We start from the raw sequence: 24,034 nt of genomic DNA, 5'->3' as shown, positions 1-24,034 counted from the left end.
AGAATGCAAAATCGCTCGAACACCACACACAAACGCTACTTTAAACACAACGATTCACTGACCAACGCAAAATCTATTTGTCGAAAATTCATTTCAAAACCACCATCAACATCAGCACTCAACACATACAAGACTAACCCAAAAAGTCATATCTGTTACGCACAAGACAAATAACTAAAGTGACATGTCGTCTGCATTCGTACCAAACAAGTCCCTGGAATGGACAAGAGGCATAGCAATGCATTCGTTCAATCTCAGCCGCAGGAAACGACTCGTCGTGAATCCCATATACACGGAGTAGCTGAACGGCTATTCAACATACTATACTCAAAGATCTACGTACACATAATTACACAACAAGTGAACAATCATTCAAAACAACTCATTGACAAGACACTTTCATCATATGCATATATTCATAAAAAGACAGAAACTCAAAACAAATTAATATCTTCCTGAACAAAGTTAAATTACTCAGAAACACACACACACACACACAACGTACGTCGATTCATTCTGTCTTCATAGTACGGTAAAAGGAAACTCTGCTTCTCTCAGTTCGCACACTCACATGGCGTAGCATGACCAACACAGTAGACAATGAAACCTGCTGTCATACTGACCACTAGTGTTTCATTAAACAGACAACACACTAATAACATTTTGTCGCACACGCATCAAATGCATTGCATAAATATCAGCTACTCTAACGACATCATTCACGAACGTGCACAATGCAGTATAGTAGCTATATAACTGACTACAGACACAGAAAAACAAATCACAAACAAACATACGAATACACTACTAAGAACGACATAAACACCTTAACAAATCAACATCCCATGTGGCCTGCACATCGTACCCAACGAGTCCCTGAAATGGACAAGAGGCATAGCAGTGCATCCATTCAATCTCAGCCGCAGGAAACGACCCACAGTGAATCAACTATGCACGGGGCAGCTGAACGGCTACTCGCCATAACCAATCGACACAGCCCAAACAATACAAATACACACTCATATAAAGCATCAACATACAAAATCTACTCTATATGTGTATACAACTGTCTATATACATACACACTTTTGTTAGATAAAATGAAACGAACATATCGGACAAGACTATTCTCAATCAGGACACAGCTTCATGTATGTTGGTTGTGATGACAGGGTTTAGAAATAAAGAACCTGCATGTGCGACACGACAAATTATCTTTCAGCCGCAAACAACTGTTCAGCACATATTATAAATGCGATGAACAGCTCCACGGCAAGTCATCACACACAAATAACAAACCAACATTAGCCCACATCACTGAATCACATTTGCACAAAATCAAACGAATCCGTTTCTCTCTCTCTCTCTCTCTCTCACTATATATATATATATATTTATTTACAGAAAGGAAAGAGCATAGCGCACACGCACACTGAAAATTTGCATGTCATACATGTATGTATTTCTCTACTACCAAGTCTTTCCGAGAATGCAAAATCGCTCGAACACCACACACAAACGCTACTTTAAACACAACGATTCACTGACCAACGCAAAATCTATTTGTCGAAAATTCATTTCAAAACCACCATCAACATCAGCACTCAACACATACAAGACTAACCCAAAAAGTCATATCTGTTACGCACAAGACAAATAACTAAAGTGACATGTCGTCTGCATTCGTACCAAACAAGTCCCTGGAATGGACAAGAGGCATAGCAATGCATTCGTTCAATCTCAGCCGCAGGAAACGACTCGTCGTGAATCCCATATACACGGAGTAGCTGAACGGCTATTCAACATACTATACTCAAAGATCTACGTACACATAATTACACAACAAGTGAACAATCATTCAAAACAACTCATTGACAAGACACTTTCATCATATGCATATATTCATAAAAAGACAGAAACTCAAAACAAATTAATATCTTCCTGAACAAAGTTAAATTACTCAGAAACACACACACACACACACAACGTACGTCGATTCATTCTGTCTTCATAGTACGGTAAAAGGAAACTCTGCTTCTCTCAGTTCGCACACTCACATGGCGTAGCATGACCAACACAGTAGACAATGAAACCTGCTGTCATACTGACCACTAGTGTTTCATTAAACAGACAACACACTAATAACATTTTGTCGCACACGCATCAAATGCATTGCATAAATATCAGCTACTCTAACGACATCATTCACGAACGTGCACAATGCAGTATAGTAGCTATATAACTGACTACAGACACAGAAAAACAAATCACAAACAAACATACGAATACACTACTAAGAACGACATAAACACCTTAACAAATCAACATCCCATGTGGCCTGCACATCGTACCCAACGAGTCCCTGAAATGGACAAGAGGCATAGCAGTGCATCCATTCAATCTCAGCCGCAGGAAACGACCCACAGTGAATCAACTATGCACGGGGCAGCTGAACGGCTACTCGCCATAACCAATCGACACAGCCCAAACAATACAAATACACACTCATATAAAGCATCAACATACAAAATCTACTCTATATGTGTATACAACTGTCTATATACATACACACTTTTGTTAGATAAAATGAAACGAACATATCGGACAAGACTATTCTCAATCAGGACACAGCTTCATGTATGTTGGTTGTGATGACAGGGTTTAGAAATAAAGAACCTGCATGTGCGACACGACAAATTATCTTTCAGCCGCAAACAACTGTTCAGCACATATTATAAATGCGATGAACAGCTCCACGGCAAGTCATCACACACAAATAACAAACCAACATTAGCCCACATCACTGAATCACATTTGCACAAAATCAAACGAATCCGTTTCTCTCTCTCTCTCTCTCTCTACTATATATATATATATATTTATTTACAGAAAGGAAAGAGCATAGCGCACACGCACACTGAAAATTTGCATGTCATACATGTATGTATTTCTCTACTACCAAGTCTTTCCGAGAATGCAAAATCGCTCGAACACCACACACAAACGCTACTTTAAACACAACGATTCACTGACCAACGCAAAATCTATTTGTCGAAAATTCATTTCAAAACCACCATCAACATCAGCACTCAACACATACAAGACTAACCCAAAAAGTCATATCTGTTACGCACAAGACAAATAACTAAAGTGACATGTCGTCTGCATTCGTACCAAACAAGTCCCTGGAATGGACAAGAGGCATAGCAATGCATTCGTTCAATCTCAGCCGCAGGAAACGACTCGTCGTGAATCCCATATACACGGAGTAGCTGAACGGCTATTCAACATACTATACTCAAAGATCTACGTACACATAATTACACAACAAGTGAACAATCATTCAAAACAACTCATTGACAAGACACTTTCATCATATGCATATATTCATAAAAAGACAGAAACTCAAAACAAATTAATATCTTCCTGAACAAAGTTAAATTACTCAGAAACACACACACACACACACAACGTACGTCGATTCATTCTGTCTTCATAGTACGGTAAAAGGAAACTCTGCTTCTCTCAGTTCGCACACTCACATGGCGTAGCATGACCAACACAGTAGACAATGAAACCTGCTGTCATACTGACCACTAGTGTTTCATTAAACAGACAACACACTAATAACATTTTGTCGCACACGCATCAAATGCATTGCATAAATATCAGCTACTCTAACGACATCATTCACGAACGTGCACAATGCAGTATAGTAGCTATATAACTGACTACAGACACAGAAAAACAAATCACAAACAAACATACGAATACACTACTAAGAACGACATAAACACCTTAACAAATCAACATCCCATGTGGCCTGCACATCGTACCCAACGAGTCCCTGAAATGGACAAGAGGCATAGCAGTGCATCCATTCAATCTCAGCCGCAGGAAACGACCCACAGTGAATCAACTATGCACGGGGCAGCTGAACGGCTACTCGCCATAACCAATCGACACAGCCCAAACAATACAAATACACACTCATATAAAGCATCAACATACAAAATCTACTCTATATGTGTATACAACTGTCTATATACATACACACTTTTGTTAGATAAAATGAAACGAACATATCGGACAAGACTATTCTCAATCAGGACACAGCTTCATGTATGTTGGTTGTGATGACAGGGTTTAGAAATAAAGAACCTGCATGTGCGACACGACAAATTATCTTTCAGCCGCAAACAACTGTTCAGCACATATTATAAATGCGATGAACAGCTCCACGGCAAGTCATCACACACAAATAACAAACCAACATTAGCCCACATCACTGAATCACATTTGCACAAAATCAAACGAATCCGTTTCTCTCTCTCTCTCTCTCTCACTATATATATATATATATTTATTTACAGAAAGGAAAGAGCATAGCGCACACGCACACTGAAAATTTGCATGTCATACATGTATGTATTTCTCTACTACCAAGTCTTTCCGAGAATGCAAAATCGCTCGAACACCACACACAAACGCTACTTTAAACACAACGATTCACTGACCAACGCAAAATCTATTTGTCGAAAATTCATTTCAAAACCACCATCAACATCAGCACTCAACACATACAAGACTAACCCAAAAAGTCATATCTGTTACGCACAAGACAAATAACTAAAGTGACATGTCGTCTGCATTCGTACCAAACAAGTCCCTGGAATGGACAAGAGGCATAGCAATGCATTCGTTCAATCTCAGCCGCAGGAAACGACTCGTCGTGAATCCCATATACACGGAGTAGCTGAACGGCTATTCAACATACTATACTCAAAGATCTACGTACACATAATTACACAACAAGTGAACAATCATTCAAAACAACTCATTGACAAGACACTTTCATCATATGCATATATTCATAAAAAGACAGAAACTCAAAACAAATTAATATCTTCCTGAACAAAGTTAAATTACTCAGAAACACACACACACACACACAACGTACGTCGATTCATTCTGTCTTCATAGTACGGTAAAAGGAAACTCTGCTTCTCTCAGTTCGCACACTCACATGGCGTAGCATGACCAACACAGTAGACAATGAAACCTGCTGTCATACTGACCACTAGTGTTTCATTAAACAGACAACACACTAATAACATTTTGTCGCACACGCATCAAATGCATTGCATAAATATCAGCTACTCTAACGACATCATTCACGAACGTGCACAATGCAGTATAGTAGCTATATAACTGACTACAGACACAGAAAAACAAATCACAAACAAACATACGAATACACTACTAAGAACGACATAAACACCTTAACAAATCAACATCCCATGTGGCCTGCACATCGTACCCAACGAGTCCCTGAAATGGACAAGAGGCATAGCAGTGCATCCATTCAATCTCAGCCGCAGGAAACGACCCACAGTGAATCAACTATGCACGGGGCAGCTGAACGGCTACTCGCCATAACCAATCGACACAGCCCAAACAATACAAATACACACTCATATAAAGCATCAACATACAAAATCTACTCTATATGTGTATACAACTGTCTATATACATACACACTTTTGTTAGATAAAATGAAACGAACATATCGGACAAGACTATTCTCAATCAGGACACAGCTTCATGTATGTTGGTTGTGATGACAGGGTTTAGAAATAAAGAACCTGCATGTGCGACACGACAAATTATCTTTCAGCCGCAAACAACTGTTCAGCACATATTATAAATGCGATGAACAGCTCCACGGCAAGTCATCACACACAAATAACAAACCAACATTAGCCCACATCACTGAATCACATTTGCACAAAATCAAACGAATCCGTTTCTCTCTCTCTCTCTCTCTCTCACTATATATATATATATTTTATTTACAGAAAGGAAAGAGCATAGCGCACACGCACACTGAAAATTTGCATGTCATACATGTATGTATTTCTCTACTACCAAGTCTTTCCGAGAATGCAAAATCGCTCGAACACCACACACAAACGCTACTTTAAACACAACGATTCACTGACCAACGCAAAATCTATTTGTCGAAAATTCATTTCAAAACCACCATCAACATCAGCACTCAACACATACAAGACTAACCCAAAAAGTCATATCTGTTACGCACAAGACAAATAACTAAAGTGACATGTCGTCTGCATTCGTACCAAACAAGTCCCTGGAATGGACAAGAGGCATAGCAATGCATTCGTTCAATCTCAGCCGCAGGAAACGACTCGTCGTGAATCCCATATACACGGAGTAGCTGAACGGCTATTCAACATACTATACTCAAAGATCTACGTACACATAATTACACAACAAGTGAACAATCATTCAAAACAACTCATTGACAAGACACTTTCATCATATGCATATATTCATAAAAAGACAGAAACTCAAAACAAATTAATATCTTCCTGAACAAAGTTAAATTACTCAGAAACACACACACACACACACAACGTACGTCGATTCATTCTGTCTTCATAGTACGGTAAAAGGAAACTCTGCTTCTCTCAGTTCGCACACTCACATGGCGTAGCATGACCAACACAGTAGACAATGAAACCTGCTGTCATACTGACCACTAGTGTTTCATTAAACAGACAACACACTAATAACATTTTGTCGCACACGCATCAAATGCATTGCATAAATATCAGCTACTCTAACGACATCATTCACGAACGTGCACAATGCAGTATAGTAGCTATATAACTGACTACAGACACAGAAAAACAAATCACAAACAAACATACGAATACACTACTAAGAACGACATAAACACCTTAACAAATCAACATCCCATGTGGCCTGCACATCGTACCCAACGAGTCCCTGAAATGGACAAGAGGCATAGCAGTGCATCCATTCAATCTCAGCCGCAGGAAACGACCCACAGTGAATCAACTATGCACGGGGCAGCTGAACGGCTACTCGCCATAACCAATCGACACAGCCCAAACAATACAAATACACACTCATATAAAGCATCAACATACAAAATCTACTCTATATGTGTATACAACTGTCTATATACATACACACTTTTGTTAGATAAAATGAAACGAACATATCGGACAAGACTATTCTCAATCAGGACACAGCTTCATGTATGTTGGTTGTGATGACAGGGTTTAGAAATAAAGAACCTGCATGTGCGACACGACAAATTATCTTTCAGCCGCAAACAACTGTTCAGCACATATTATAAATGCGATGAACAGCTCCACGGCAAGTCATCACACACAAATAACAAACCAACATTAGCCCACATCACTGAATCACATTTGCACAAAATCAAACGAATCCGTTTCTCTCTCTCACTATATATATATATATATATTTACAGAAAGGAAAGAGCATAGCGCACACGCACACTGAAAATTTGCATGTCATACATGTATGTATTTCTCTACTACCAAGTCTTTCCGAGAATGCAAAATCGCTCGAACACCACACACAAACGCTACTTTAAACACAACGATTCACTGACCAACGCAAAATCTATTTGTCGAAAATTCATTTCAAAACCACCATCAACATCAGCACTCAACACATACAAGACTAACCCAAAAAGTCATATCTGTTACGCACAAGACAAATAACTAAAGTGACATGTCGTCTGCATTCGTACCAAACAAGTCCCTGGAATGGACAAGAGGCATAGCAATGCATTCGTTCAATCTCAGCCGCAGGAAACGACTCGTCGTGAATCCCATATACACGGAGTAGCTGAACGGCTATTCAACATACTATACTCAAAGATCTACGTACACATAATTACACAACAAGTGAACAATCATTCAAAACAACTCATTGACAAGACACTTTCATCATATGCATATATTCATAAAAAGACAGAAACTCAAAACAAATTAATATCTTCCTGAACAAAGTTAAATTACTCAGAAACACACACACACACACACAACGTACGTCGATTCATTCTGTCTTCATAGTACGGTAAAAGGAAACTCTGCTTCTCTCAGTTCGCACACTCACATGGCGTAGCATGACCAACACAGTAGACAATGAAACCTGCTGTCATACTGACCACTAGTGTTTCATTAAACAGACAACACACTAATAACATTTTGTCGCACACGCATCAAATGCATTGCATAAATATCAGCTACTCTAACGACATCATTCACGAACGTGCACAATGCAGTATAGTAGCTATATAACTGACTACAGACACAGAAAAACAAATCACAAACAAACATACGAATACACTACTAAGAACGACATAAACACCTTAACAAATCAACATCCCATGTGGCCTGCACATCGTACCCAACGAGTCCCTGAAATGGACAAGAGGCATAGCAGTGCATCCATTCAATCTCAGCCGCAGGAAACGACCCACAGTGAATCAACTATGCACGGGCAGCTGAACGGCTACTCGCCATAACCAATCGACACAGCCCAAACAATACAAATACACACTCATATAAAGCATCAACATACAAAATCTACTCTATATGTGTATACAACTGTCTATATACATACACACTTTTGTTAGATAAAATGAAACGAACATATCGGACAAGACTATTCTCAATCAGGACACAGCTTCATGTATGTTGGTTGTGATGACAGGGTTTAGAAATAAAGAACCTGCATGTGCGACACGACAAATTATCTTTCAGCCGCAAACAACTGTTCAGCACATATTATAAATGCGATGAACAGCTCCACGGCAAGTCATCACACACAAATAACAAACCAACATTAGCCCACATCACTGAATCACATTTGCACAAAATCAAACGAATCCGTTTCTCTCTCTCTCTCTCTCTCTACTATATATATATATATATTTATTTACAGAAAGGAAAGAGCATAGCGCACACGCACACTGAAAATTTGCATGTCATACATGTATGTATTTCTCTACTACCAAGTCTTTCCGAGAATGCAAAATCGCTCGAACACCACACACAAACGCTACTTTAAACACAACGATTCACTGACCAACGCAAAATCTATTTGTCGAAAATTCATTTCAAAACCACCATCAACATCAGCACTCAACACATACAAGACTAACCCAAAAGTCATATCTGTTACGCACAAGACAAATAACTAAAGTGACATGTCGTCTGCATTCGTACCAAACAAGTCCCTGGAATGGACAAGAGGCATAGCAATGCATTCGTTCAATCTCAGCCGCAGGAAACGACTCGTCGTGAATCCCATATACACGGAGTAGCTGAACGGCTATTCAACATACTATACTAAAAGATCTACGTACACATAATTACACAACAAGTGAACAATCATTCAAAACAACTCATTGACAAGACACTTTCATCATATGCATATATTCATAAAAAGACAGAAACTCAAAACAAATTAATATCTTCCTGAACAAAGTTAAATTACTCAGAAACACACACACACACACAACGTACGTCGATTCATTCTGTCTTCATAGTACGGTAAAAGGAAACTCTGCTTCTCTCAGTTCGCACACTCACATGGCGTAGCATGACCAACACAGTAGACAATGAAACCTGCTGTCATACTGACCACTAGTGTTTCATTAAACAGACAACACACTAATAACATTTTGTCGCACACGCATCAAATGCATTGCATAAATATCAGCTACTCTAACGACATCATTCACGAACGTGCACAATGCAGTATAGTAGCTATATAACTGACTACAGACACAGAAAAACAAATCACAAACAAACATACGAATACTGTGCTAAGAATGGTGTAAGTACATACGAATTGAAGACGATACATCACGTTTGTTGAGTTAGCAATTGTGCATTATATAATAATTGTTTCATGCGCAAGTTATTGTGTGTGGTTGATTATATTGTGTAAATTGTATTTATGTACATAATTATTTTATTTAGCTATAGACATGACCGTCACGTTACATACCCTCTCATGAATCCCGCGGCTACCATTGCTGCAGCCGTAGCAGCAGCAGCATCTCCTGCCGTACCAGGGTTGTGTCCGCCAGTTGTCTGACCACCAGTCGCAGCAAGCATGGCTGCTGCTGATGCGTGAGGAAGACCTCCAGCTAGTGCTTGACTAACAGAGGTCGTTTGCCCACCATTGCGTCCTGTTGCTCCGGAAGCACCCCCGCCGAAAATCCCTGTTGTAAGTATATTGTTCTACACGAATAATGAATTAAAAGACTATAAAATTTTTAACTTGTTTGTTAAATTAGCGAGTAATCGAAATGCACTCAAGAACTTGGTGAGCTAATGAAATCTAGGAAAATTTATGAATTTGAAGATATTCAGAAAAGGTTTTGAAAAAGTAATAATCTCACTATCATCTTTTCGGAATCAGTTTTTATTAGCCTAAATATATTTCGACTCGCACGACAAAAATATACTTGCTATCATGTTGAAATCAGTATAATTCAGTAGTTAAGCTAAGGTTAGTGTGCTCAGATAGAGATTCATACATTTTGTGAGGGTTTGAAAGGTGGTTAAAAGAAATACAACTATTGAGTTGTACGTCAGGACGGAAATTGAACAGTTGTACTAATTATTATGTTTCTCGAAACCAAGCAAACAAGTACTTGACCAATTATTTGTATCAAACTTAGGATTCATTTGATTTTTACTTATTTTACTCAAACAATCCATTACTTTATGGTTATGCAAACGAAGATCTGCTTCTAGGCATTTCGTTCTCTCAGGACCAGTAAAAATAAACTAAAATTAATTAGGTTGAATTTTCAACTTGACTACTCACATAAATACCAACTCCACAAAGAGCTGCTTAATTTCAGTTAGGTTTGAAACCACCCCGGTGAGTTAAGGCTTTCAAGTGTCTTAATTGAAAAAAATTAAATCAGAATAATGTGCATTATACTGCTGCAAAGATGACCACAGGAGTCTAACTGTGCACTCAGTGATAGGGACTTGTTTGCTGCTTATAACTCGTTTATCTTAATTTATCTTTGTCGTATGCATTTGGCAAATACTTCATTGAAAACTCCAACTTTTTGATTGCAGGCACCATCGCTTAATATTGGTTAGCCAGGGATACGGAAACCTTATTATGGGAACTAACCAACAAGATTATTCAAATGAGAATTCAGTCACTAGTATTTGTCGGCTTTAAATCCAAGTATGAGAGGACTGTGTGGTCGGATTAGAGTACAGGTGTTAAACTTCAAGTTCCAAATATTCTTAGCATTTATTCATTTTGGACTTTTAGTTTAAGCCCATTATTTTATTCTTAGAACACTGAGCCACAAATTTAGAGAAAATCAAAAGGATATATTGAAACGGGAAGTGAAGTAAAGGGAAAAACTCACATGGGGGTAACTCGTATTCGCAACATTGTTCCTACCACGGACCAAATTTAATCCAGGACCTTGATTGCCTACTCCCCAGCCTCCATACTCAAGAGAAATAAATTCATCTGCATTTCGTGCGTCGTAATTCTGGCGAGAGCCCTTAGGTGGGGCACCCTGGGGGAAATTATGTAATAACGAAGATTACCTCAAGAAGTTCAGCTATAGAACGGAGACAATCAAGTACTTTCCCCACATCACCAACCAATTGAATCACTCTGTCAGTAGAGCATGGACACAGCATCTGATAAACTTTGAGAGTATGAAGACCTGATTGCTAAATTTTTCGATAAACGTCAAGGGTTATGAAATACCTCTCGTAATTCTTTGATTTTATATCCAGCCCTTCCAATAACACATCCGGCCTGGCTTTGATGTACAAGTAAACGTAAATCAACTCCGTCATCGCGGTTACTTTGCATCTGAAGAGTTGTGAACTAGGAAATACACATACATACCTTCTCAAGATTTTCTCTGAATATTTCGATGACTGAACCGAGATCGCCATCCAGAACCAAGACCCTTTAGATGGAAAAATATTAGATTATAATAGGTTAAGAAATTTTTTTTGGACATGAGAATATACCTCTCAGGGCCATTGCTATCGGGGATGGTAACTTTAACGGAATACTAGTAGTACAAACAAAAGAGTAAGAAATGACCCACCGGGAGTGGACCGGATTAGTGAGTGGTGCGAAAAGCAGATGGGCAATACGGGGCAGGGTAGGGTGGGTTACGAACCATTGGTTTGGACACATTGGTATTCGGACGGGCCAAGAGTGGGGCAAAACCAGAAGAAATGAAAGAGAAAATACACTCACAAGTTAGGACTTAGAAAGTTAGAGGGGAGAAGGGCGAACAATATACAAGTAAACAATTACCTCCTCGCGAATTTTTTTAATATTTTCACCCCCTTTCCCTATTATTACACCAGCTGCCTTTAATGAGTTAAAAATGCCAGAAGTGGACATACTTTGGTCGATATTAGGAACCGCAGTTCCACCTTCGGCCCTTCCCCACGCCTCATGCTGTAGAACTTCCTATGCGAAGCCGTCAAGTGGAACTCGTAAATTCGTTACCTAATCCCTCAATCGACTGTACAACCAGAACTTCAATAACCAGGGAAACGTAAGGCTATGCATCAACCATAGCCCTGGGTCACCTAGTTAACAAGATAAAACAACTGTGTAATGTCCAACATCTGATAGACATGGCAGGAAAAGTTTGAATCAGGAAGCTCAGCTTTTCAATAATTTAACCGCTGACAGTCATGTAATCTAAATGGGAGAAAGACACCACACACCAAAATCATTTTAAGAAGGACAGTGGTATTTTTCCTCGCTGAGTAAATCCTATTGTTTTGATCGTTTATTACGTACCAACACTATTGTTTACGCTTTATTTGAATTCATTTCAGTTAAAGTATTCGGTTAGAGTATCTTTTTGTTTCTAAATTAGTTTGTCATCGGTACTTTTGACTACTTTGTTTTTCTATTGTGTTTGTTAGTACTTTTGGTTCTAACAATCTCCACATTTCTGGTCATAGATCATTTTTGTCTCTGGGTACTATTGCACCTAATTTTTTTGAACAAGGCCTCTGTTTGATGACTGGACGGTGCAAAAAAGCAATTGCCAACGTCCGGGCTTTCGATATCCCGGCATGCAGTGCGATGAGTGCGAAGGCTGGTACCACGAAGTTGGCACGAACTTGACTCCTGAGGCTTTCAAACGGTTCAGTGAAAACGGTTGCGTATGGCTTCGTCAGCAGTGATGTTCGGACGCAAACAGCATGCTAACCGAGGCCATCTCAATGGTAAATGCTGCAAAAAGTGGTTTAGCACACACATCGGACAGCACTTGCTCTGTCGACATGTAAATCGATGTGAAGCAAACTCAGGTGAGCTCGAAAACACCTGACTCACGCCGACCAAAGGAGGAAAGACAGTCTCCAAAAAGGTCTGTCTTAGCTAAAGACTCAAGAAAATAAGTTTCTTCTGTCCGCCGTCCAACAGGAAACACTTAGAAGCCTCAATCGCAAGGCTCGATCGGTTTCTAGCAAGAAACATAACCTGAATTCCCAAGTCGCCGACAAACCTCCGGAATACCATAGTATGCTTGACGCGACTGTGGTTGCTATTCCAACCATGGTTGACGAGTAGGTACAGGTTGTAAGAAAAATCGATATAACGATATAAAAGAGAACTCTACCCTCCCAAAAGTAGTCGAGAATCTGAAGACTGACCACAGTGACAGGTCAGTTGTTTTTCACAGAATCAAGTAGAGTGAAAGCTTTGAACCGAAAACTCGTTTTGAGTACGACATTATGTTGATCAAAACAGCTACTAAATCAACTTATGCCTCAAAATATCTCTGGAGTCACTTTGCTAAAGGCGTATAGATTAGATAGTCAAGCGAACTTGAAACCTGATCAACACAGGCTGCTTAAAGTAGTGTTCAAATCTGCAAACGAATGGGACTTAATTTTAAAGAATGGGCATAAATTAAAGGGTTCAGTTTTTGTCCGTAAGGATTTGACACTGGCAGACGTGTAAAAAGACGGGGAGCCGAAAAAGAACTACAACTTAGGTTAGATGCTAGCGAACAGTACCTAAAAATTGTTAATTTTGAGGCTTCGACAGAGAATAATACCGAAATCACTCTGGGTAAAGCACGAAGCCATTTAAATAGGCTCAGGATCTGTTACACTAATACCCGAAGCTTACACAATAAGCGATCGGAACTAGGTGTACAGATTGACTCTACAAAGCCAGACATAGTCTCAGTCACAGAAACCTGGCTGACATAGTCCACAGATAGTATGGAACTTGATTTCGAGGGTTTAAGTTAGTAAGGGCCGATAGAATGCAAAAGCGTAAACGAGGGGAAGTAGCACTATTCATGAGGAATTCTATCCCATTTGCCATTATCGACAGTGTATCCCATGAGAGCGGGACGTGTGAATTAGTTCGTTGCCTGTTATGAACTTGAAACGCTTTTACCCCGTGATACTTGTTATGACTTCACCTTGATCTGTCTAGTCTAAATTATGACCTTGACGCGTTAGGCTGAGTGGCTTAACCTTGAGTCTAATACGCGTGAGTTCGAGATGGGGTAAAGAGACAACTATTCTATCACCTGATTGGTTGGCAAGCACGCAAGTGAAAGAAGACAAGACAGTTGGAACACTGAACTCTGGATTCTCTGAATTCGGATTAATACAAAAATGTACATGAATAAATAAGTGAATATCTTGACCACGACGTATGATAATTTGGAAAAATACAGTTATGCCCGAAACAGGGAATTAGGGTAGAAAATACAGTGCAAAATATTATGTTTAAATTACAATATTTTCGGAACAAAAAAGGGTATGCTAGTGAATGATACATAGAACGAAAGCTCGTGTTATGTAGAATAAGATAGGGACAAAAATAAATATAAGTGTTTTACAGGGTTTGAATGAAATGCAATAACGTCCCAAGAAAATAGCTTTCGTAATTGTCTGGGCTTCTTAATTCCCCGTTCATAACACCTTCCCCCTTAAAAAAAAGAAAAAAAATGGTTAGTTACTATATACAGGTAAGTGCTGAGATATCATCATTGATATCTTCCTTCGGAAACGTATGTTCTCCTCTTTGGGTCTACCTGTAGAATATCTGGTCTTCTGCGTTTCCGTGATGATTTCCTAATAGGACTTTGTTCAGGTTGCGTAGTCTTCTGAGTCGCTGAGCATTTTATGTCAAAACTGTCCAGAATGATTCTCCACATTGAGTCTAATTTCTCGGTTTTCTGTGAAGTGCCAGCATTTTCCAGTATGTGGTTGACATGGCGTGTCCATTTCTGTCCTTCAACTTCCACCACATACATTACGTTTCCTCGTCTCTTAAGTATGCGTCCACTGGTCCATTGTGGAGGTGAATATCGGAAATCACGGACGTATACTTTTTGATTTTTTTGGAAAATTCTGCGTTTCGCCCCATGATGGCGATCAAATTGGTTTTCCATCTTTCTGTTTCTTTTTCCGATGTCATTTTGCTGTGGTTTTATGGCATCGAGAGCAGTTCTTACTTTTCTACCAAACATAATTTCTGCTGCGGGCATTTGATTTGGTGTTGATGGGTTTGGAGTTGTTCTATAGACCAAGAGAAAGTCATCAAGAATCTCCTCTATCTTTCCCTCCCCTTTTGCCTTCAGTAGCGCTCTTTTGAAGGTATCCACAAACCTTTCGGCCTGACCATTCGATTGTGGATGGTACGGAGGTGAACGGACATGTTTGACTCCATACCTCTTGCAGAAATCTGAGAAGATGGAAGAAATAAACTGAGTGCCGTTATCTGTCACGAGAACATCTGGAACTCCAAAACGGGAGAATAACTGCCGTAGCTTCATGATAGTCTGTTGCGAAATGACTTGATTTATAGGAAAAATCTCCGGCCATTTTGAATAAGCATCAACACAAACGAGGAAGTACGTACCCTGGAATGGGCCAGCAAAATCAACATGTATACGCGACCAAGGTTCTTCTGGAGATGGCCAGGAATGTAGTTCAGCTTTTCGTGGACACTTAGAAACCTCAGCACATTTTCTGCACGCACGCACGAAATCTTCGATGTGTTCATCGATATTAGGCCAATATACATAACTTCGAGCAATAGCTTTCATTCTTCCAGTACCTGGATGGGCTGTATGCAGTTGTTTCAGGACGAGTGAGCGTAAGTTATACGGAACCACTACGCGATCAGCAACCATAATACAGTCATTTACGATGGATAAAGATTGGCGTCGTTGATAATACTGTTTCAGTTCATGAGATGTTATACGTGGGGGCCAACCACGCTGGATAAATGTAGATAATCGTCTTAAGATAGGATCGCGGCGAGTGTGTTCAGCGATTCGAGCAGCTATCACTGGAAGAATTTGTGTTGAATTAAACAACATTCTGCTTACATCTTCTTCCACTGATATAGAAGCAATAACAGTATCTTCGTTTTCACCAGCGCATACTTTGTCTGAAGTCTTCGATTTGGAAATTTTATGAGAAGGTAATAAATCGGCGGTATTTGATTTGACATGGTGAGAACACAACATTTGAATTGTTTGATTCAGAAAGATCATAAGAACATGTTTCATCAGAAGCATTTAATTCGTTAATATCCAGAGAGGATGATTCGTCGGAGGCATTTGATTTAGAAATATCATTAGGGATTTGGATAGACTCATAGGAAACATTTTGAGAACATACCTCATCTAATAATTTATTCAAAGTATCAACATGTGCAATCCAATCTAATCCCAATAGATCTAAATCGTGTCGATTTGTTAGATAACAAACATCTGTAAATTTACTTCCCATAAGTTGAACATTGCATAGAACCTCTCCTGTCAACTTTACTATGTCTCCTGACGCATTTCGGGCGACATGTTCCGTCGGTCGGATGCGTGGGCATCCTAACTTGTGCCATGTGTTCTTTGAAATCAACGTGACATCAGAAGCAGTGTCCAACTGAAGTCGTATAAGTTTTTCATTTACTAATAAATTTACAAATTTCCGCCTACTTTTAAATCCAACTTTAAAGGTTGCAAACGTGGTTTTAATTTGACTGTTTGATCGTTGCTTTGAATTTTCACTACGATGTTTAGTCTTGCGTTTATTTAACGAACAATGACCTTCTTTGTGGCCAATGCGATGACATTTGCGGCATTTATGATTCTTAAACGGACAGAATTTTGCAAAATGCCATGCTCCGCAGAACCAGCATGGTGATGGGGGGTTGGCAGGTTGTTTCATGCTTGCACAGTTTTGTTTCGATGATTTTATAGATCGGAGCGCATTAATTGAATCAGAACCGGAAGGTTTAACCTTCTGTTGCACCATCGCAGTGTCATGCTTGAGATTAAGTAACCGCTGACATTCGGTTGTGACCATTTGTAATGTCATATTTGGTTCTTGTTCAATGCGTGCCAACATCCTGGTACGGACATCTGCATCTTCTTCATTCTTTAGACCACATATGAAAATCAAGCATTTAAATTGGTCCGCTGTGATTTCGTTTATCTCGAAGCGTTCACACTCTCGATTTACCTTCCCAGCATACGTGAGATAATCGTCCTCTGGAGATTTCGTTATTTGGATACATTTATAGCGAGTATTAAATAATGAGGACTGTTCATCGAAAATATCAGATAAAATCCGGACTGTATCTTTGAATGATACATCTCGTGGATTTTGCGGTAAGATAAAATTCACATATTCATTATATTCCTGTGTTCCCAGTCTTCTTAAGAGTAAGCGGACTTTTGCTGCGTCATCAAGATGCGAGCATTCAACGCGGAAAATGTCTTCACAACGGTGAAACCACGAACTGAAAATGACATTAGCTTCAGGATCATAATGGAATTCAGAAATAGAATTTATGCTTTCATACTTATCTGATTGACAAGTTGAGGACGACTGTAATGAGAGCATTCGTGCCAATGCATCCAAAAGCTTCGTTTGATTTGCATCATTTTGTGCTTGCTGCATTTGAAGAATAGTTTTAAGGTCATCCAATGATACAGGCATTTTGTACTGGATCAATCAATATAGGAAAGAAAAAAATTCTCCGTCGCCAGTTGTTATGACCTTGAATCGCTTTTACCCCGTGATACTTGTTATGACTTCACCTTGATCTGTCTAGTCTAAATTATGACCTTGACGCGTTAGGCTGAGTGGCTTAACCTTGAGTCTAATACGCGTGAGTTCGAGATGGGGTAAAGAGACAACTATTCTATCACCTGATTGGTTGGCAAGCACGCAAGTGAAAGAAGACAAGACAGTTGGAACACTGAACTCTGGATTCTCTGAATTCGGATTAATACAAAAATGTACATGAATAAATAAGTGAATATCTTGACCACGACGTATGATAATTTGGAAAAATACAGTTATGCCCGAAACAGGGAATTAGGGTAGAAAATACAGTGCAAAATATTATGTTTAAATTACAATATTTTCGGAACAAAAAAGGGTATGCTAGTGAATGATACATAGAACGAAAGCTCGTGTTATGTAGAATAAGATAGGGACAAAAATAAATATAAGTGTTTTACAGGGTTTGAATGAAATGCAATAACGTCCCAAGAAAATAGCTTTCGTAATTGTCTGGGCTTCTTAATTCCCCGTTCATAACATTGCCACGTGAAATGCAAGGAACAAAATCTTCTGATTGGTTTGGTCTATCGCATTCCAATCTGTGAGGTAAATAAGGTCTTGCTAAGCAGTCTCAATATTTGGTCACAAACTGACTGATGTCTTATCCTAGGGGACTTTAACGTACCCATGGTAGACTGGAAAAATCTGCGAACTGAATCGTCAGATAATTCCTTCAAGCAGGAAGTAGTTAATGTGGTTATCACATGTGCCATAGTGTAACATGTGAAAGAAGCGACTAGGTACAACCCGGACTCTCAATCCTCCTTACTAGGTCTCATACTGACTCATTATGAGGATGACGTTACAAACCTCAATTACATGCCACTCCTGGGTAAAAGTGATCACACAGTTTTAAATTTTGATTTCCGTACAATTGTCAATCACAAGCACGCGTCAGCTCAATTCAGACCTAACGACTGGAAAGAAAACATACAAGATATCATGCACTCAGCATCGTCAGTAGATTGGACAATAAAACCAGAGTCCTCAATCGAAACGGCTTGGGACGTATTTCGAATTTTATACTTAAAAGTTACCACACCACACATCCGTTGGACTAGACCAAAGGGACTGAGAAACTCTCTACCATGATTCAGTAGGGAGGTCCGCATCCTTCTCCATAAGAGAAGAAAAATGTGGGAGAGATTTAGGTTACTGGGGACCGATGAGACAAAATCTCATTATCGAAAACTCGGAATGCTTGTGCTTCGACCCTGCGTAAGTCTAGAAAGTTGCACGAAGAAAAAATTGTCAAGAAATTCATAGAATGTCCTAAACGCCTGTATTCCTATATAAAGCAAAGGACAAAGAGAAGAGGAAATATTCCTGCACTATGGGTAGACAGTACTGCTTCATCTTCAGTGGAGGGTTACTTTGGTAAAGCTCAAGTATTCTCAAACTACTTTAAAAATTTATGTACCATAGAAACACCCTTCGCGTCAGTCCATACAAATCAGCCCACACGAACACTGAACAGCGTGGCCATAAAGGAACTCGATGTTTTTGGTCTGCTAAATAAGCTTGACATAAGTAACTCCACGGGGTCCGATGAATTGCATCTTAGGCTACTGAAGGAATTATCTAACTTCATTGCGAAACCTTTAAGTATATGCTTTAATCTATCCCTTACGCAGGGTCTTTTACCAAAAGACTGAAAGAACGCCATAGTAAGTCCTGTCTTTAAAACAGGTACGAAACATAAACCTGAGAAGTACCGACACGTTAGCCTAGTTAGTGTAGTTGTTAAAATCTTAGAAAAGATTATTCGGAAGGAGCTGTTTAAGTACCTCAATGAAAGCCGGATCCTTTCGGAGAAGCAGCACGGTTTCGGAATAGGTTATTCCTGTCTCATCAACTTATTAGACGCTCGTGAAAGCTGGTGCACTCTTAGGGACCAGAAGTTACCTGTAGACGTAGCCCTCATTGATTTCAGCATAGCTTTTGACAAGGTTTCGCACAACCGGCTGTTATATAAGCTAAGAAATGTCGGAATTAGAGGCAATCTATTGATTTGGATAGAAGACTTCCTAGTTGGGCGCCAACAAAGAGTACGGGTGGACTTGTGGAGATATGACCGACAAGCTTATTTTGTAAATAGTTTTTAATATTATTTGTATTTGTTTTGTCAATTTTTCACTGTATGTACATTCATCATTAAATGACTGTACATGTTGTTTTAGTCAATGACCTTGAAGACACTTTCCGTTGTGATTCCAACATAGCGTGACATATTCTTTCTGGCTAACAAATACATTAATACTTACACATCCCTCGTTCTGTTTTCATTCGAGATTGAGTTAACTTAGTTCTAAAACAAATATTATTTACATTCATAGACTGAGAAAGTGAATACATCATATCTTACTTTGGATTACAATGCTGGGGAGATCATCGATACGTTTGGAATTACTAAGCATCTATAATTGTGGATTTATTGTACCAGATCAAAGCCGAACACGCATCATTTTGGGTGAACTTAAGTAAAGTCCCATTATTTTTTGTATTTGTAACATTTAACTTGCATATATTAATATTACTATTGGTTGTTATTAACTTTGTTGATATCTTTTGCTTTTATATATTGTCTGGTCCACCACAATTATTTGGTGAGCCTCGATTATTTTTTTATAGACATTTACTATATATATCTTTATAATTTTTTATTATTATTAATTGGCACGACACCATTTTTTGTTTTTGACATTGTGGACTCTACTAATAAACTTATCGATATTGATAGCCCATCAACCAACCCCTTTCATTCATCACAGCCAGAAGATAATGTTTTAAACTCAATCAACGCTATTTGTGAACTAAGATTACCAACATACGGTGTTAATAATCCCAGGATCTGGTTTGCACAGGTTGAGGCATTATTTTTGGCGAGGGGTATACGTTCACAGGCGACTAAATATGCCCACATCGTCGGTGCACTACCTATAGATGTAGCAACGGAAGTCGGTGACCTGATAGATAAAGTACCAGAAACGGACCCCTATGACAAAATAAAAGCCGCAGTAATCCACCGTACTTCGCAGTCTGATGAAAAACGCTTACAGCAACTACTCACCGCGTGCGAGTTAGGGGACAAAAGACCTTCACAGTTGCTTAGACATATGAGACAACTAGCAGGCTCATACAAGTTAGACGAAGCATTACTTAAGCAGATGTGGTTACAAAGGTTACCACATAACGTCAGACAAATCCTCAGCATATCAGGAGCCTCTGTCAGTCTTGATGATTTAGCAGACATGGCCGATAAGATGATAGAAATATATCCCGATTGTCGCGGCGTTAGCGCGATACAATCCTCAAGTAGAGAAAACATGAGCGACGCACCCAAAATCCAACAACAAATAACACTGTTAACACAGCAGCTAGCATCACTGCAGGCGACTGTTTCCACCATCCATTCTCGACCTCCCAGATCTACGTCCAGAAGAAGATCAGTATCCAGACATCGTCTTAGGTCACCTAAGCGGGCAGCCGGAATTTGTTGGTATCATTCGAATTATGGTGAGAAAGCACGTCGTTGCACAAAACCGTGCAACTTTAAAACAAACAACCCAAACTATCAGGGAAACGAAGTGGCCAGACAGTAATGGCGGCAGCTGTTACTGGCCAACATGTTAGCCGCCTATTTCACGTCAGGGATCGTATTTCTAGCTCGGACTTTTTAGTCGATACTGGAGCAGAAATCAGCATCATCCCACTCCATCTCTCCCGCAGACAACAAGCACTAAACTGTCCCTAATAGTGGCTAACGAATCAGTTATCAAAACTTACGGAGAGCAATCTCTTATATTAGACCTCGGGCTCCGTAGAAGGTTCACATGGGTATTCATAGTTGCTCAAGTCAAACGACCCATCCTCGGGGCCGATTTTCGTAGTGTGTACAACCTGTTAGTAGATATGACCAACAAGAGATTAATCGACGTAAACACACGTTTACAGGTAAATGGTACACTCTCCAACGACAACGAAATCCATGGTGTTCGAATAATGAAACCTGTGAACAACATCTTCAACGACATTCTAACAGAATACCAGTGCATTACGAAATCAGATTACCAAAAGGAAGGTAACCCACAGCTGGTGCAACACCATATCACTACCACCGGACCACCCATTCGCGCCAGGGCGAGAAGACTCCCTCCAAACAAGTTGCAGTTCGCTAAGAGAGAATTAGAACACATGATGCAACTTGGAATAATCAGACAATCTAACAGTCCTTGGGCCTCGCCGCTGCATATGGTTCCCAAGAAAGATCAAGACTGGCGCCCATGTGGAGATTATCGCCGATTGAATAACCAGACTATCCCAGACCGGTGTCCGATCCCTCATCTGCATGATTTTTCTTTAAATCTACAAGGAAAACAGATTTTTTCAAAGTTAGATCTCGTCCGAGCATACCATCAAATACCGATGGCACCTGAGGATATCGAGAAAACAGCCGTAATCACACCTTTTGGCTTGTTTGAATTCTTGAGGATGCCTTTCGGACTAAAAAACGCCGCTCAAACCTTTCAGAGATTTATGGACGAAGTAACTAGAGGTTTAGATTTTGTGTTTGTCTATATCGACGATGTTTTGACCGCTAGTTCTTCCACTGAAGAACATGTTCAACACTTACACACGCTTTTTGAACGTTTCAAAAGTTATGGTGTTGTAATCAACCCTTCGAAGTGTATATTTGGCTCCTCATCTCTGGAATTCCTGGGACACCACATTGATTCCCAAGGAATTAAACCACTTGAAGAGAAAGTCAAAGCCATCTCCAGCTATCCAGAACCAACCTCAGTAAAATCACTGCGTCGTTTCCTTGGAACATGTTATTTTTATCGACGATTTCTACCAAATTGTGCCGATGTACTACAGCCATTGACAGATTTACTGAAAAACGATAAATCAGGTACCAAGAAAGAAAAGAACCAAATATTCAAGTTACCTTCCGATGCCAAAGTATCATTTGAGAAAGCTAAATCCATGATTGCTAATGCTACCATGCTCCAACACCTGAATACTGACCCCACAACACTGTTGATCCTATGCACGGATGCTTCACAAAAAGCCGTAGGGGCAGTATTACAACAGCGGGTAAACAACACGATTACCCCCATTGCCTTTTTCTCCAAGAGATTATCGCCAGCACAAGAACGTTATAGTACTTTTGGACGCGAACTCTTAGCTATGTATTTATCAGTAAAACATTTCAACTTTTTGCTACAGGGTCGTGATTTCATCATTATGACAGACCACAAACCCCTTTGCCATTCTTTTAGCACATCGTATGACAAACATTCCCCACGAGAAGCAAGACAACTTGATTATATCTCCCAATTTACCACAGACATCAGGTTTATCAAGGGTCACACGAACATTGTTGCAGATGCACTATCTAGGAGGGATATCAATACGATGGTACTCAATCATGACATCAGCCTTGAAACCTTGGCTAAGTTACAAGTAGACGATGCAGAATTAAAAGCCTGCAAAGAAAAGTCTAGCTTAGATCTCAAACCAGTACCAATTTCTCTTTCAGATGCGACACTTCAACAAGCAACAATCGTCCGTTTGTCCCACACGCTTGCAGACGAAAAATATTTCAGCACTTGCACGGTCTTTCACATCCAGGCATCAGAGCAACAACAAAGCTCATTATCGAACGTTTTGTGTGGCCTAAAATCAACTCGGATGTTAAACGTTGGACACGTAACTGTCTCCAGTGCCAACGCAGTAAGACGCAAAAACACACCTACAGTCCAATTGGGAAGTTCCCTATCCCTGACAAACGCTTCCAGCACGTGCATTTAGATTTAGTTGGGCCTCTGCCACCATCAAACTCTTTCACACATATCCTCACCGCAATAGATAGGTTCACAAGATGGGCCATAGCATGCCCCATTAAAGACACATCAGCAGAAACAGTCGCTTCAGTCTTCCTCGACCGCTGGATAACTAACTATGGAGTACCATCAATAATCACAACAGATCGTGGTTCCCAATTTCAATCTGTCCTTTTC

General features: G+C 39.7%; 1 protein-coding gene across 1 annotated transcript in view; it reads right to left on the bottom strand.

The window, feature by feature from the left end:
- MS3_00002139 (uncharacterized protein) overlaps positions 1–12,593 on the bottom strand; it is a 44,135-nt gene extending 31,542 nt beyond the window's left edge. The window contains exons 1-9 of the mRNA XM_051209711.1: positions 12,400–12,593; positions 12,294–12,360; positions 12,202–12,258; positions 11,907–11,950; positions 11,779–11,842; positions 11,635–11,742; positions 11,469–11,597; positions 11,282–11,437; positions 9,886–10,121 (exon numbers count right to left, since the gene is read on the bottom strand). Coding sequence (XP_051075170.1) covers positions 9,886–10,121; positions 11,282–11,437; positions 11,469–11,597; positions 11,635–11,742; positions 11,779–11,842; positions 11,907–11,950; positions 12,202–12,258; positions 12,294–12,347 — 848 coding nt within the window. The 5' untranslated portion in view covers positions 12,348–12,360; positions 12,400–12,593. The remainder of the gene's footprint in view (positions 1–9,885; positions 10,122–11,281; positions 11,438–11,468; positions 11,598–11,634; positions 11,743–11,778; positions 11,843–11,906; positions 11,951–12,201; positions 12,259–12,293; positions 12,361–12,399) is intronic.
- Between the last annotated feature and the right edge of the window lie 11,441 nt (positions 12,594–24,034).

The sequence above is a fragment of the Schistosoma haematobium genome, chromosome 1 (genome assembly GCF_000699445.3).
Source record: "Schistosoma haematobium chromosome 1, whole genome shotgun sequence".
Taxonomy (NCBI): domain Eukaryota; kingdom Metazoa; phylum Platyhelminthes; class Trematoda; order Strigeidida; family Schistosomatidae; genus Schistosoma; species Schistosoma haematobium.
The sequence above is the reverse complement of the archived record's forward strand: the minus strand, read 5'-3'. Positions and strand labels throughout refer to the sequence as shown.